This window comes from Piliocolobus tephrosceles, chromosome 2, assembly GCF_002776525.5.
Source record: "Piliocolobus tephrosceles isolate RC106 chromosome 2, ASM277652v3, whole genome shotgun sequence".
NCBI classification, from domain to species: domain Eukaryota; kingdom Metazoa; phylum Chordata; class Mammalia; order Primates; family Cercopithecidae; genus Piliocolobus; species Piliocolobus tephrosceles.
Window position 1 is genome coordinate 5328778 of NC_045435.1, and position 13675 is coordinate 5342452.

General features: G+C 34.8%; 1 protein-coding gene across 3 annotated transcripts in view; it reads right to left on the bottom strand.

The window, feature by feature from the left end:
* Window positions 1-13675, bottom strand: part of ZPLD1 (zona pellucida like domain containing 1) — a 93592-nt gene that overhangs the window by 37125 nt on the left and 42792 nt on the right. The window contains exons 1-3 of one of the 3 annotated variants that reach the window (XM_023210654.1): window positions 5431-5552; window positions 3848-3954; window positions 2230-2343 (exon numbers count right to left, since the gene is read on the bottom strand). In XM_023210654.1, coding sequence (XP_023066422.1) covers window positions 2230-2335 — 106 coding nt within the window. In that variant the 5' untranslated portion in view covers window positions 2336-2343; window positions 3848-3954; window positions 5431-5552. Of the gene's footprint in view, window positions 1-2229; window positions 2344-3847; window positions 3955-5430; window positions 5553-13675 lie in introns of those variants that run through there. The other 2 variants (XM_023210646.1, XM_023210637.1) reach the window with 2 other exon arrangements.

Genomic DNA, 13675 nt, shown 5'->3' on the forward strand with positions numbered 1-13675 from the left:
CTTCCTTCCTTCCTTCCTTCCTTCCTTCCTTCCTTCCTTCCTTCCTTTCTTTCTCTCTCTCTCTCTCTCTTTCTTTCTTTCTTTTTTTTTTCAACCACAAAAGTTATCTAAATAGCAGTCTATTTTCATACTTTATATTTTCCTACTCTCTACTCATGGCTTATCCACTGCACAGGGAATCAACTCTCATACAGCCATCCTCAGTTTTGATCTCTCTTCTCAGACCCAGCTCCACATTTCCTACTACTGAACAGAAAGAAACTGCCACTACATATTCTAAAAATGCCTCAAGCCCATTATTTCCAAACTCGAACTTCCTTTCTAAAACATGCAAGTGTCCTATGTTTTTCTTGTCTGTTAACGTTAACATCCAGTTGTTCCAGTTAAAAACACCCTCTAATCTTCTATTTCTCTCACCTCCCGAATCAATACAATTCTCCTTTTCTGCTGAGTCTACCACAAAAATATCTCTTAATAACTGTCCCCTTGTAGTGCTTCCACTGCCACTGCCTTCAGGATATTTCTCTCTGCCTCTTGTCTATCCTAACTTGATTCTATCTTGCACACTTCTCCCAATGTCTCTTCCTAAAACGAAATGTGACCACATCAAACCTTTAAAAGGTTATGTTTAAAAAGACTCAATGACTCTTGATTGCATTAAAAATTAAGAGAAAACACTTTTATTACACTACATAACACATGTTCTCACCAAAATAATTGTACTTGAATTTACTCAAACTTCTATCTCTAATTGGTTTACAGGATAGACAGGGAAAGAGGAGCCTGTTCAATGACACCTGAGAGTTGCAGTCGGCCAAATCCAGTGTCAGAACCCTACAAGACAAATGACCAAACTGCTCAAAGAGATAAATAGCATTTTGTAAAAGCAAAGGACAGAGGACACAGTTATAAAACAAAATGAAATAAAATATATATCAACGAATACTCTGTGTGAAGATTTTAGAGGCAACTTGGCTGAATTTAATGATATTAAGAAATTACTGTTGAGCTTATTTTATGTATATGTAAAGGATAATGATTTTTAAGTTCTTTTCCATCACATATAAACACCAAAGCATGAATAATACATTTATTTTAAATATGCTAGAGAGGGGAGTGGTAAGGACAAAGATCAAACAAAATTTATAAACCTTGATAATTGATAACGTTGGATAATCAATATGAATGCTCTTTCTACTAATCTCTACTTTTATATATGTTTGAAATTTTCCATAATAACAAATGTAAAAAAAGCTCAGTTTTGATATTGAAAGTCATTAACAACTCTGCCTTAGCATATTTTCCCTGAATTCCTTTAGTCATTCCCACCATGACCTTCATATTTTACTAACAAACCAAGCACTTACATCCTACGTCTAAGTTCATGAAGACATTTAGACAATTTCTGATGTGTGCTCTGTTGTAGAAATTGCACTTTATCTGTGTAACTACCTACTGATTGCTCTATGCGGGTTTGCTGTTCCACAGCATGCTCCAAACACAGGAGGACTGGCAGGTTTTGAGAATGTAAACCATGGCCAAAGAGATTCCATTTGCATGGCAGACTTGGAAAAGTGTGTCCAATTATCTAATCTTTATTTGGTAAATGTTGAACTGTGGTTCCATTACTTTAGCTAATATAAAATGATGAATACTTAGGTAAAACATTGAGTAACTTCTCATTGGGTGCAGGTTTTAGAAACCTGTGGGACATGCCCATCAATGTTGCCAAATCTCGTATTTGTCATGACGTTGATGGGCTTCTGTGAAATTCATTCTGAAGCTCACTGTGTACTTTGGTGGTAATCATCATTTCATTGAAATAGCATTTTTTTGTATTGTACAATATTTCACAATCATTTTCTTAAGATTATTCCTAAATAAATATATGAGCATTTAAGAGCAGTTTTTTAAAGTCTGAATTAATTTATGAGGAAAAAAAGATACAAATTTTGCAAATTTTGAATGAAATTAGTCTCTCCCAATTTTTTACACAATAGGCAATATTTTTCATATCTGTGAGCAGCCATTATAATAATATTGACTATGATGAACACTTTGTATGTTAATATGGATATAAATTACAGCTCTAGAAAAATGTCTTGTCATTTGCCATTTGTTAATATCCATTTAATGTAAAGAGATAGCCCCCTGTTCTCCGTATATATTTAAATGACTTGCTCTTAAATTTAATCACTCTTTCAGAGAATAGATTAGGCTTACACTTACCAGGAAATCTACTGTGGAGGTTGGCATCACAGTTGTAGCCATTGAACTGAGCAGACCCTGGAAGCACTCTAATTGTTAGAAGCAGCAGCAACCATATTTGTTCCATTGCAAAACCTGGAAAAGAGGTATCTATCATGTGGACACTCCTACTTACTCCTTCACTCCTACTTACTGGAAAAACTGAGGCTGATCTCAGCTCACTGTTGGATAAGCAGTCTACATCCATGCAGCCAAAGCTCATGAAATAACTGAGGATTATCAGTAGTAAAGGCAGATATTTGGGTTATAACATTTCAATATTGTTTTCATTGTTGCCTTCTGTTGGCTAAGAGTGACAAAGCTAGATTTTCATAGTAGAAGAGCTAACGTATAAATCATAAAGTTTACAAAAGGAAAATTCTTTATTATGCATAGGAAGAACTCAAACCAAGTATCTAGCAGATTGGAATAGCATAACTAGGCAGACTAACCAATTTGGAGATGAGTCTACATTTTATAATGCCAACAAATATATAGTCAGAGGAATTTAAATGTTGAATACTTGATTCTAAGAGGAATCTCAGTAATCTTAATGACCAAATAACAATTTGCCCTCAACAGAAAAAAATTTCGCCCAACAGAAAAATTCCAGACTACTGCCACTTTTCAAAATCAGTGGTTTGTGTGTCATTTTCTTAGGAGACACAGTGATAAAGCAAAAGGAAGAACAGGGAAATACTATGTGTGTGAACGAGGTTGCAGTTCCTCCCACGACTGTTCCTTGGTGGGTAGTAAGGACTGATACAGACATAAGAAAACGTTGAATTCTTAGGATAAAGTAATGGAAGATGTTTTAAAATATATCAGTGTGGGTTGAATAGTTAAACAGAAATGGACTTTAATACTTAAACACCGGTCAGTCTTGCGTTTAATAATTCTTTTTCTTGGATGCCCATTTATTGGCCTGATAGAGTTAAAACATCTTTCAGAAACACCTAACTTTTTCTCAGAGCATAGTTTGTACCCTGAAAAAAAATCTTTTGGGTTGGTGGTTTTGGTCTATGCATAAAAAGCAAAAAGAAAATAAAATTGCAAATGGTTTACTCAAATAATTTAGTGCATTTTAAAAGCTAGGGTTTTGGAGGGAAAATGGTGTTTTAGCTGTCCTTAAAGATCTGCCCTTAGATAATTAATCAAGTCTTTAGGAAAAGGAAGGAAACACATCTTGCTTTTGAATCATCATTTCACAATAACAAGTTTACAGTGAATAAGGTCACTTTGGTGAGGATGTGGGAAAGAAAGGTATGCTTACTCTCAAAAATAGACTGAAAAAAATACTAACTCAGCAGGCACTTCCTTCCTTCGGCACTATCACATAGTACTTAGGCACAGATCTAAAGACTTTGGAGAGAACAGCCATATGCCTAGTTAGTTCTGATTGCCTGTGACAGTCCGTAAGCAAAAGGCTCATACCAGTTGCTGACCCAGACCCAAGGCGCTCTTGGCCATACCTGCGCCATCATTATCTAGCTCCTCAACATACTTCAAATAGAATAAGACAGTCTTGCTCTTTTGGAGTCTTTGGAAGACACTAGAAAAGAAAGAAGCCTGAATAAGCAATACACTCCACTGCACCCACATTTATTCCATGCCCCACCACTTCCTTCTCATGGTGGGTCTCAAGAACTCCTGGAAGACATTGGAAACTCTAGACCCACACTGTTGTCCCCAACATAGAGTTGTATCCTAAGAAATTACAGAATCAGGAATTTAAGTTGGTGAGTTATTTTGTGGTTCTGAAATGCTTTCTAGCTAACATATTTTTTCACAGGAGAAAATAACATTACTTGAATGTACACTTTGCACAAAGAAGGCACTTGGTGCCAGATAACTTTCCTGTAGCTGCTTATTTATATTTTTTATAATGACGGGTGAGATTACAATTATTGCTGCACGTACAGAGAAAAGAATGAGTCTCAGGAAGTTTAAGTGACACGAAAATAAGTGGAGGAGCTAGAATTCAAACCTAAGTCTTTCTGATAGTAAAGTTTGTTGAACAAGCTACCTAAATTTCATGTTATTAAATTTAAGATTTTCTTTATTGCCATTTATCATCAGCTGTTTTCTTTAGCTTTTTACATTTTGTATCTTTTAATAGATCTGTTCATCTTATAATGAGTAAATAATTTTTATGTAATTAATACAATTTGCTTTATAGATATATTTTATAATGGGGCATTATGAGGAATAATATTATTTTTGAGGAATAAAATTATTTTTAAAGAGACAGAAGTCCTTCTTTCTCATTGTGAAAACAGCAAAAACATTACTATTGACTAAACTAGACACATTTGTGTTGACAAAAATAAGTGAAAAACTCATGTTAATTGAAACAGCTCACTGAGAACAAGTAGTAAACTCTTAGCCTCAAAGCTTTAAATCACACCTAAGGTTTTCCAAAAAAGGCATGACACTGTCCTACTCTCTTTAAGAAAACCTACTGCATTTTCATGGGGATTAATACCCTAACCGTTTTTTAAAGAATAAGAGGTGGAAGTAGAAGGCAGCTTTCTTTAACAGAAAATATATTGATTGGATTCAACTAACCCCTTCTCAGCCATTCTCTAGATTTGTCATTTAAAAATCAAGATAAAGGCCGGGCACAGTTGCTCATGCCTGTAATCCCAGCACTTTGGGAGGCCGAGGCAGGCAGATCACGAGGTTAGGATATCGAGACCATCCTTCCTAATACGGTGAAACACCATCTCTACTAAAAATACAAAAAATTAGCCGGGCGCGGTGGCAGCCACTTGTAGTCCCAGCTACTTGGGAGGCTGAGGCAGGAGAATGGTGTAAACCCGGGAGGCGGAGCTTACAGTGAGCCGAGATTGCACCACTGCACTCCAGCCCGGGCTACAGAGCAAGGCTCTGTCTCAGAAAAAAAAAAAAAAAAGTCAAGATGATGATCATAGACTTTACAAAGTATAAGTGCATAAAGAATAGTACAGTTTGATCTGTGTTTTAATATTAAGGCACATTAAGCAAGGAATTTTAAAAGGACACCCATATCTCTTATAGAGGCAGTATCCCTATTTTTAATTTCTACACTCTTGATAGAGCTTATGACATTTTCAAGCCTTCTGGAGGTTCTTTATAGTTCAACTATAAATTAAAACGAACTGATGAACTATTATCTTGCAAATTTCCCATCCTCAACCTTACCTTCATCATTTCCCCTGCACATGGAAAACCTGAGCATCATCTTGCCATAGCAAGTTTGGAGATGCTATTTTACCACAGTCCCCAAATTCTTTTCTGAAATTGAATTGTATGGGATTGGGGGACTATGTTAACACCCTTTACGTTCCTCAAAAACATATCATCCTGGCTGCTCAGGCTCCCTGGCTCTTAGACAGGTGCAATTCCAGACATGTGTATTTTAGTCCTGATCTGGTTATAAAGGTTTAGTGGAGTTTCTCCTCAGAATGTAGAACCTGGTTCCTGTGGTTTACTCTGGAATAACTGAGGTGCTTGCTGTCACACTGTGGCTCCAGCAAACTCTTGACAGAGAATCTGAGCAGCAGCATTTTTCACCTTCTCCACCACATCTAAGTGCAGCAACTAATGTCTCTGCTTGGATTCTAATAGTGGTTTACAAGAATGACTTGCTTAATACATCCAATAATACAAAATATTAACACCACATTCTGAGATGATAATGGCCTTGAAGATGTGTGTGCAAAAGAGTTTTGTATGTGTTTCTTACTTAGAATCTTCGTAAGTTTAAATTGATGGGAATGGGGAGGAGAAGGAGGATTATAAGTAAAATGTTGAATTTTAAGAAATTCAGAAGTGTTTATATAAAAAAGAGACATCTCATAAACTGTTCCTAATAGAAGAGATGCATCTCATAAACTGTTACTAATAGAAGAGAAAATCATATGCTAAGTGATTTGCTGTCAAATATGTCAATATTTCTCATACTAAATTTTCTTTTTAAAATAACTTCATCCAACATGTAAATCTCTAATTTCTTTGCTTAGAATTAAATTTGGAGACAGAAAAATATAATGCACTTTCAATTCCTCCTCAATTTTATATTAATTGATATGGTTCTGTCACAAACATTGTTCTTCAGATTTTAATATAAAATAATCTTTGTTTAATCTTTTTATTGAGATCTGTTACTGTATGTACCAGGCACTGTTCTATGTTTAATATTCAACTAATTACATAGATTTAATTTTTACTTATGTTAAAAATGTGAAAACGAAAGCTTAAAGATTTTAATTGACTCACACAAGGTCACACACATAGTAAATGGCAATGCAGAATTCAAAAATGAGCTTGACATTTGGAATTATTACATTACTCTGTTTGACTTGATTGGAGTTTTTCAAATAAATAAAATTAATGTCCTACTGATTTTCAGGAAGTAATTTATATTAATAATGTATGCTTAAGATATGCTTTGGATTAAATAATTCAGATGATTGACACAAAATATTTGTTAATATCTACACAATTTTCATGACTCTATTTCATTTAGGCAGTGAGTGCATAAAGAATATTGTTCTTTTCAAAAATTGATTTAATGTAATACTCACAAGTTTTCAGAGCTGACTGTGTACCAGAGTGTTTTAAGTAGTTTTATATGTGTTTTCTAACTATGAGACAGGCAATTTATTCTCCTTATACTGGGGAATGAGAAAACTAAGGCACAGTAATCTGAAGTAATTTGCCCAATGCTAAGCAGACTGCCAGTGTCGGAATCAGGATTCACGCCCAGAGCAATGACTCCGGAAACCACCTTCAACTATTATATGTGGCACCACCTTCCAGAAAATGATGCATATAATTCTAAATCAAATGGAAATTTGGCAATTTCCTTGGTAAATTTGATCAGTATTCATTTATTCCTGTGTACACTGTTCAAATAATTACTGAATGTTTATATGTGTCTGGTACTCTCCAGGGGGTGGGGAGATGCTAAGGTACAGCAATTAGAAAATTTTTTATCTGCATAGAACTTACATTCTAACTTCTAAGAGAAGTCAGAAGGAATCAAAATCTATAAGTAAAATAGAGAGCATATTTGTGATAAGCGCTATGGAGAAGAATAAAGCAAGAAGAATAGTAGGAAGTTCTAAGGTGGAAGGGAAGAAATGTTGAAATTTTAAATAAAGTGGTCAGAGATATATAACTAACCCGTATAAATGAAGCTTGCTGGTGGGGAACATTGATTATGAACAACCCAGATCTCTGTGTCTATAACGTATACCTCACTTGCTTTTTTTTCTTGCTATTTAGGTACTTCTCAAATTAAATAGACTTTCCTAGTGCACAAATTACTCTTTGGGAATAACTTGGACACTTTAAAAATCTGCATTAACCTTTTCAGATGAATAAAGGTGGCTCTTAGTGCCTAAGAAAAGTAATTTATTAAATAGCACCTCTGTGACCTGAAAAAAAAGTGAACGTGTTCGAAAGTGCCTTTATCTGCTCTCAAGAAATAACTTTTGCAGAGTCAAATGAGCTCAACAATTTATCAAACTTTTAAACTTCCTTAATTTTATTGCCTTGATATAGGCTGATCTGTTGTTATAGCTGGAAAGAAAAATAGAAAATTCAAACTAAATATCATCTCTTCAAATGTTAAACATCAGTCTGAGATTCATGCACTTTTCCCCAATAAACTAAAGCTAACTTTTTATCATACAGATTCACAAAACTATGAAACGAGTTCTTTGGCATTGGTGATGCCCCAGTCCTCTCATTCTTGGCTCTCCTCTGCATTTACTGAGCAGCTACTCTCCACAGGCTGCCGTTCCTGCAGGGGCATGGTCTCATACCTGGTGCTTCTGTATCACTCACTCAAACCTGCTCTGCAGAAAAGATCACAACAGTTCACTAAGGTTTAAATTACTGGAAACATTTAAAGTTCTCAGGAAAAAGGAGAAAAAAAATGTGCATATTTTAACAGAGATCAAAGTTTAAGTTAAAGGATGAAACTCTACTCCAGCATTGGACAACGAATAGATTTAGTGCCTAGGTAAACAGGCACTAAAGCCACACAGGTAGGCAACTGTATTGCCCAGTTAAGAATCTTGATGTTACACAGTCTACTTTCCAGGAAAAGTATATTAACTCACCCTCCAAAATCATTAGTATTGTTTGTTTGTTTGTTTTGTTTGTTTGTTTGTGAGACAGAGTTTCATTCTTGTCACCCAGGCTGGAGTGCAATGGCGTGATCTCGACTCACCGTAGCCTCTGCCTCTTGGGTTCAAGTGATTCTCCTGCCTCAGCCTCCCGAGTAGCTGGGATTACAGGCACCTGCCACCATGCCCAGCTAATTTTTGTATTTTGAGTAGAGACGGGGTTTCACCACGTTGGCCAGGATGGTCCTGAACTCCTGACCTCAGGCGATCCACACACCCCGGCCTCCCAAAGTGCTAGGATTACAGGCATGAGCCATCACGCCCGGCTATAAATCATTAGTTTTAAAGTGCTAAGGATCACAACTCCTTAATAAAGAAACATGTCTTCTGATGGAAACATGCATCTAGACTGAAGCTCCACATTCTTTATCTTTATCTTGCACTTGGACAATAGAGTCAACATATATATTTTTTAAAAAATGAAAATATACGACCTTCATTGGAAATATTCATTAGTATGTACATATACATTCATTAATGTAGAATGTCCTTGTCTTGCTAAACAAAGAGAAAAACACACCATGTGCTTTCGGAATAATGCCTCAAACAAAGCAGGAAATATGTTTAGCCATCAAGAAGACATTCAGAAATGTTATGGCTCTTAAGATTCTGATGTATACCATAAGTAAATATGAAAGCTAAAGGCTGCTCCTAAGAGAAAAACCTACTCCAATTTTCTCTGACACAAACTGAGTGTTCATTTATTTCCCTTTGCCTGCCTTCCTCATTTGTCTTTCTGTTGAGGGTTTTCTCAAGTAATCTACAGCATTTAAATGATCTACAGTGTTTAGAACATTTATTGTAGTACCTTAGTTTTGGGGGAGTAAGTGAAATGACACATTGAACTAAGTCATTTTAAAAGCTTTCCCTTAATAATTCACCAGGTTCCTTTTCAAGATATTTGCACATTTTATTCTTCTGAAGCAGCACTGAAGATATGCTAGCATATTGACTTCCTTCCTCCTTTCATGAAGTGTAATCATAACAAATTAATAATAAAATAATAATTTTACTAGTTATCTTAATTGCTAATTTCCCTCTAATAAACTTGATTATTAGTATTATTACCTCAGAATAAATATATTTCTTTCTTAACAGAGATGATAGGCAAAATATTTATGAGAAGGCACAGCACAGAAATCAATCACAAGGGACATAATGCCAATATCTTTTGGCTGAATATAAACCCACTCCCCAGTGTTCAAAAGTATGTTCGTGGGCACCAACAATGAGCAATGGCAATATAATTTCACATCTTTGTCAACCCTTTGCTAAGAATAAAACAGCTCTTTTTCCAATAGTACTCCTCTCTTTGAGATTTCTGTTAATTATTTAACTTACTTATTCCACATATCTTTGGTGAGCAGTTTCTAAGTGTTGGACTCAGGGTCTTGGGAAGCCAGTAGTAAGCAAAACAAACACAGGCTTTACCTACACAGAGCTTATAGACTAAAGACGGAGGGAGTTATTGAATTAATAATCAAGCACATTAAAAATGTTTACAAAATATACTAGGCAATTGCTATGAAAGAAAAGTAAAGCACAGTAGAACCTGATTTAGATGGCAGGTGTCAAGAAAAGACTTTCTGAGAAATGCGGTAGTTGAAAAGTGTTGAAGGACTGAGTCGAGTTAGTCAGATGAAGGCTGGAGCAAGGCGAACTAGGTAGCATTCATCGCATGACCATAGGTTCTCAAATATCAAAACAATCCATGGTTTGTGAAACTGTTTTGGAAGAAAGTTCATCATCCTGAGCTAGGAGGAGAGGGCCAGAAGTTAAGTCTCCCCATAGGCAGCAGGGCCGGGCTGCACCTTTTCTCCTAAGTGGAATGGAAAAATCGTTGAAGACCTTTGAATTGAGTGCTAGCAATATAATACTAGCGGTGCATTAAAGTAAACATACTTAAAATATTACTTTGAAAAAGAAATAACAGGACTTGTTGCCTTCTAGGTGCAGAATGAGTATGAAAAAGGAATCAAGAATGACTCACAAGTTACATTCTCAGAAACTAGGACTATAACAGAGTCTAATACAGCCTTGAGATATGGAGATTCCAATCAGATATTGTATTTCTCATCTTTTTTTATCTATGTATTTATCCAAACACATATACATCCATCTATTTACCCATCCATCTATCTGTTGTGGTAGTGGTGGACACTGAGTCATTTGGAAGTAAGTTTTAGACATTTTGATCCATATTCCAACACACATCTCATAAAAATAAGGCCTTTCTTCACATAACCACAATGGCATTATCAGTCTCAAGAAAGTTATAATCCAATATCAAGTTGTAGTCAAACTTTCTCAATTCATAAAAAATATATTACATAGCTTTTCCCCCCAATCCAGGAAACCCTAAAAATAGGCCAAGGAGATAATACAACTAAGTGAAAATGATTATGTATTACATTTGGTTGCTATATTCCACTAGTCTCTTGTAATAAAGAAATTTCTCTCCCTCAGATAACATTTTAAATTTGTAATTCCATGGTCCTACCAGACCAGAAGAATGGGAGAAAATGAAAGATTCTGTCAAATCAGAAATAAAGTGGCATGACAAGTTATTCAAATATGTTAAGAATCAAGAAATGCAAAGTTTAATCAAACATTAAAAGCTGCATGGTTGCAGAGAGAATTGGGTAATGTGTCATTTGCATCTAAGGGATGTTAGATACTTAGATACATGAGCTAGATGAGTTGTGTGGGCCATAACAATGAAATGAACTTCCCTAATTTATTAAGTCCTTACATAGACTATAAATAGGATTATGTTGCATGATGGCTGCAAATAAGAATCTAGCCATCATCCCAGCCAAAACCTTTGACTAATAAGTAATTTCAGTTAGTTTAGAAGATAAATGCATTTCAAATGGATGAGCATCACTTAACCCCAGGCATATGTAAGCACATGTTTAAAAGAATCGACAATTAGATAAATGGTTTAATGTTAAAGAATCTATGCATGTTGGTTTTTTTAGCAGTTCAAATGTGTTAAAGAATTTGATCTACTTAAGTAACCGGATAGTCTTTTTATTATGACTTAAAATGTGTAACAAGTAAACAATTGAAACTTCTTATGTAAAACTGAAATGCTACCAAGGTTATATATATAACCAAGGCGATAGATAGATAGATAGATAGATAGATAGATAGATAGATAGATAGTTATTTAATAAACCTAAGATTGAACAAATTTATTTTTTAATTTTTAAGCATTAGTTAAATGTTTGAGATTTTTTAATAGCAGATAATTAAACTCCTGTAAACATATTAAACTGCCCCTACTAAAAATGTAGTATATTTGGTTTCCTTTTCAGTACATCAATCAACTGGTTTTATATATAAGATGAAACATTTTTCAAAGGCCACTTAAAAGTTACTATTGAATGTTTTTAAGTCAGAATTTGAACTTAAAATCTTGAGGAATGACTAGATTTGGGCTTAGTTTTTTATTTGAATATTCTTAAAACTTTAGAATATATTTTTAAATAATTCAATGTAGGGGATCAAAAACATCATAGTGAACACAAAAAAAAGTGGTTGCTTTGCTTCAGAAGCCATGTTAGATGTAAGATTCGCTTCTTTAAACCGTAAAATCATAGACTACAAGGTGAGATGCTCACACTAAGAGAGTTATATGGGAACTAAAACCAATGTAAGCAAATCTGTTTGATATTGTCTCTCACATTTACACAGGGTCATAAATAAATGCATTGACCAAAACAACAGAAAGACTACACATACTATTTTCATTAATTGCACTTCCCTCTTTTTTCCGAGAATATATAGTTGAGTTTGTTAAAAAAAAAAATGCCAGTTTGATGTGACTTCACTAATTGCATAGAATATCTGTTTCTTCCTCAAAAACTTTTTAATCAAAGGGAAGCACTTCAACTTTATAATAATCGCATTAAAAACAGTAAAACTTACAGAAGTTAATATAGGAAACTACCTTTATGATCTAATGGCAGTGAAAGTTTTTTAAGAAAAAAAAATGCTTTACCACCATAAGTAGTGAGCTGAGCCTGCCAACAACTTTTAGAGGCTCACTGACATAGTTGTGTTTTCATGTTGTCTGTGTATTTCATGTAATATGTCATTTATGCCACACACCAGGGCACTCCCTTGAATAAATATAACTGTAGGCTTGGGCTCTGGTTCTCATTCTGTCACCAATTGTGTGTGTGCTCTTGGGAATGTCACATGCTGGGTCTTACTGCCAAATACTTCATATGTGAAATGAAGTATTGCCCTAGAGATAAAGTGCCTGTGAAACTATGATGCTTTAGCAACTGAGGGATAAAATAGTAATACATTCCCTAGGACCACCTTCAAATATTACCTCCTTTATCAGAATGTAGGCTTTACTATTCCAAAAGGATTTAGAGATCTTCCATTGTCTTTTTGCTTTATCCATGACAATTGAAGAGGTGGCAAGTGGTGCATCCCCAAAACACTCATATCTCCCTCTGGTCATTGTTTAAGAGATAAAATCAGCAAGAGATCTTACAGCCTAATCTCCATGTTGCTAAAGAAAAACATTAGCCCTTCTGCTTTGGGATGATTTTGTCCTTCCTTCCAGACAAAAATTGCAAAATTAAAATTACGTGAAAAAAATAAGTCGCTATTGGTGGTATACTTTTATTTCTTTTTGAGTCTACATTTTTGTTTCTCAATGACCTTTAGGAATCACGAAATAAAATAGGCTGCTGTAATTTATAATGGTACTTTTTCTGCCCAAAACACATTTTCAACCCTGTTCTCATTAACGTTCATGATTTTTTTTTAAATTAGTTGTTGACCTGTTTGGGGGGATGTAATATTAAACTTCATGACCTCACTCAGGAAGGTGTTGAAGCAAACAGAACTGCCTTTGCTCTTTAGATCTGGAAATTGATGTCAAGTGGCTAAATGTTTTTCTTAAATAGTTGCATTATTGCTATAAGTAATATAAAAGAAGACAACTAAAAACATCTCCTGAAATAATAATTTATAAAATTTATAGCTGCTTGTGAACAATAAAACTACATCCACAAAATATGATACTTTCAGACATGATGAAATCACATCCACAAAAGTTTTAGCCAGTTGGATCAAGTAGCATATATACCCAAAAGTATTACTGAACAGTCAATATTGAAATCTGGGAGAAACTAAAATTTAAGCCCTTACTTTCAAACACTTCAATCGGCACTATACTAATTGCTTCTATTTTATGGATTTCAGAAAATCACTCATAGACAAAT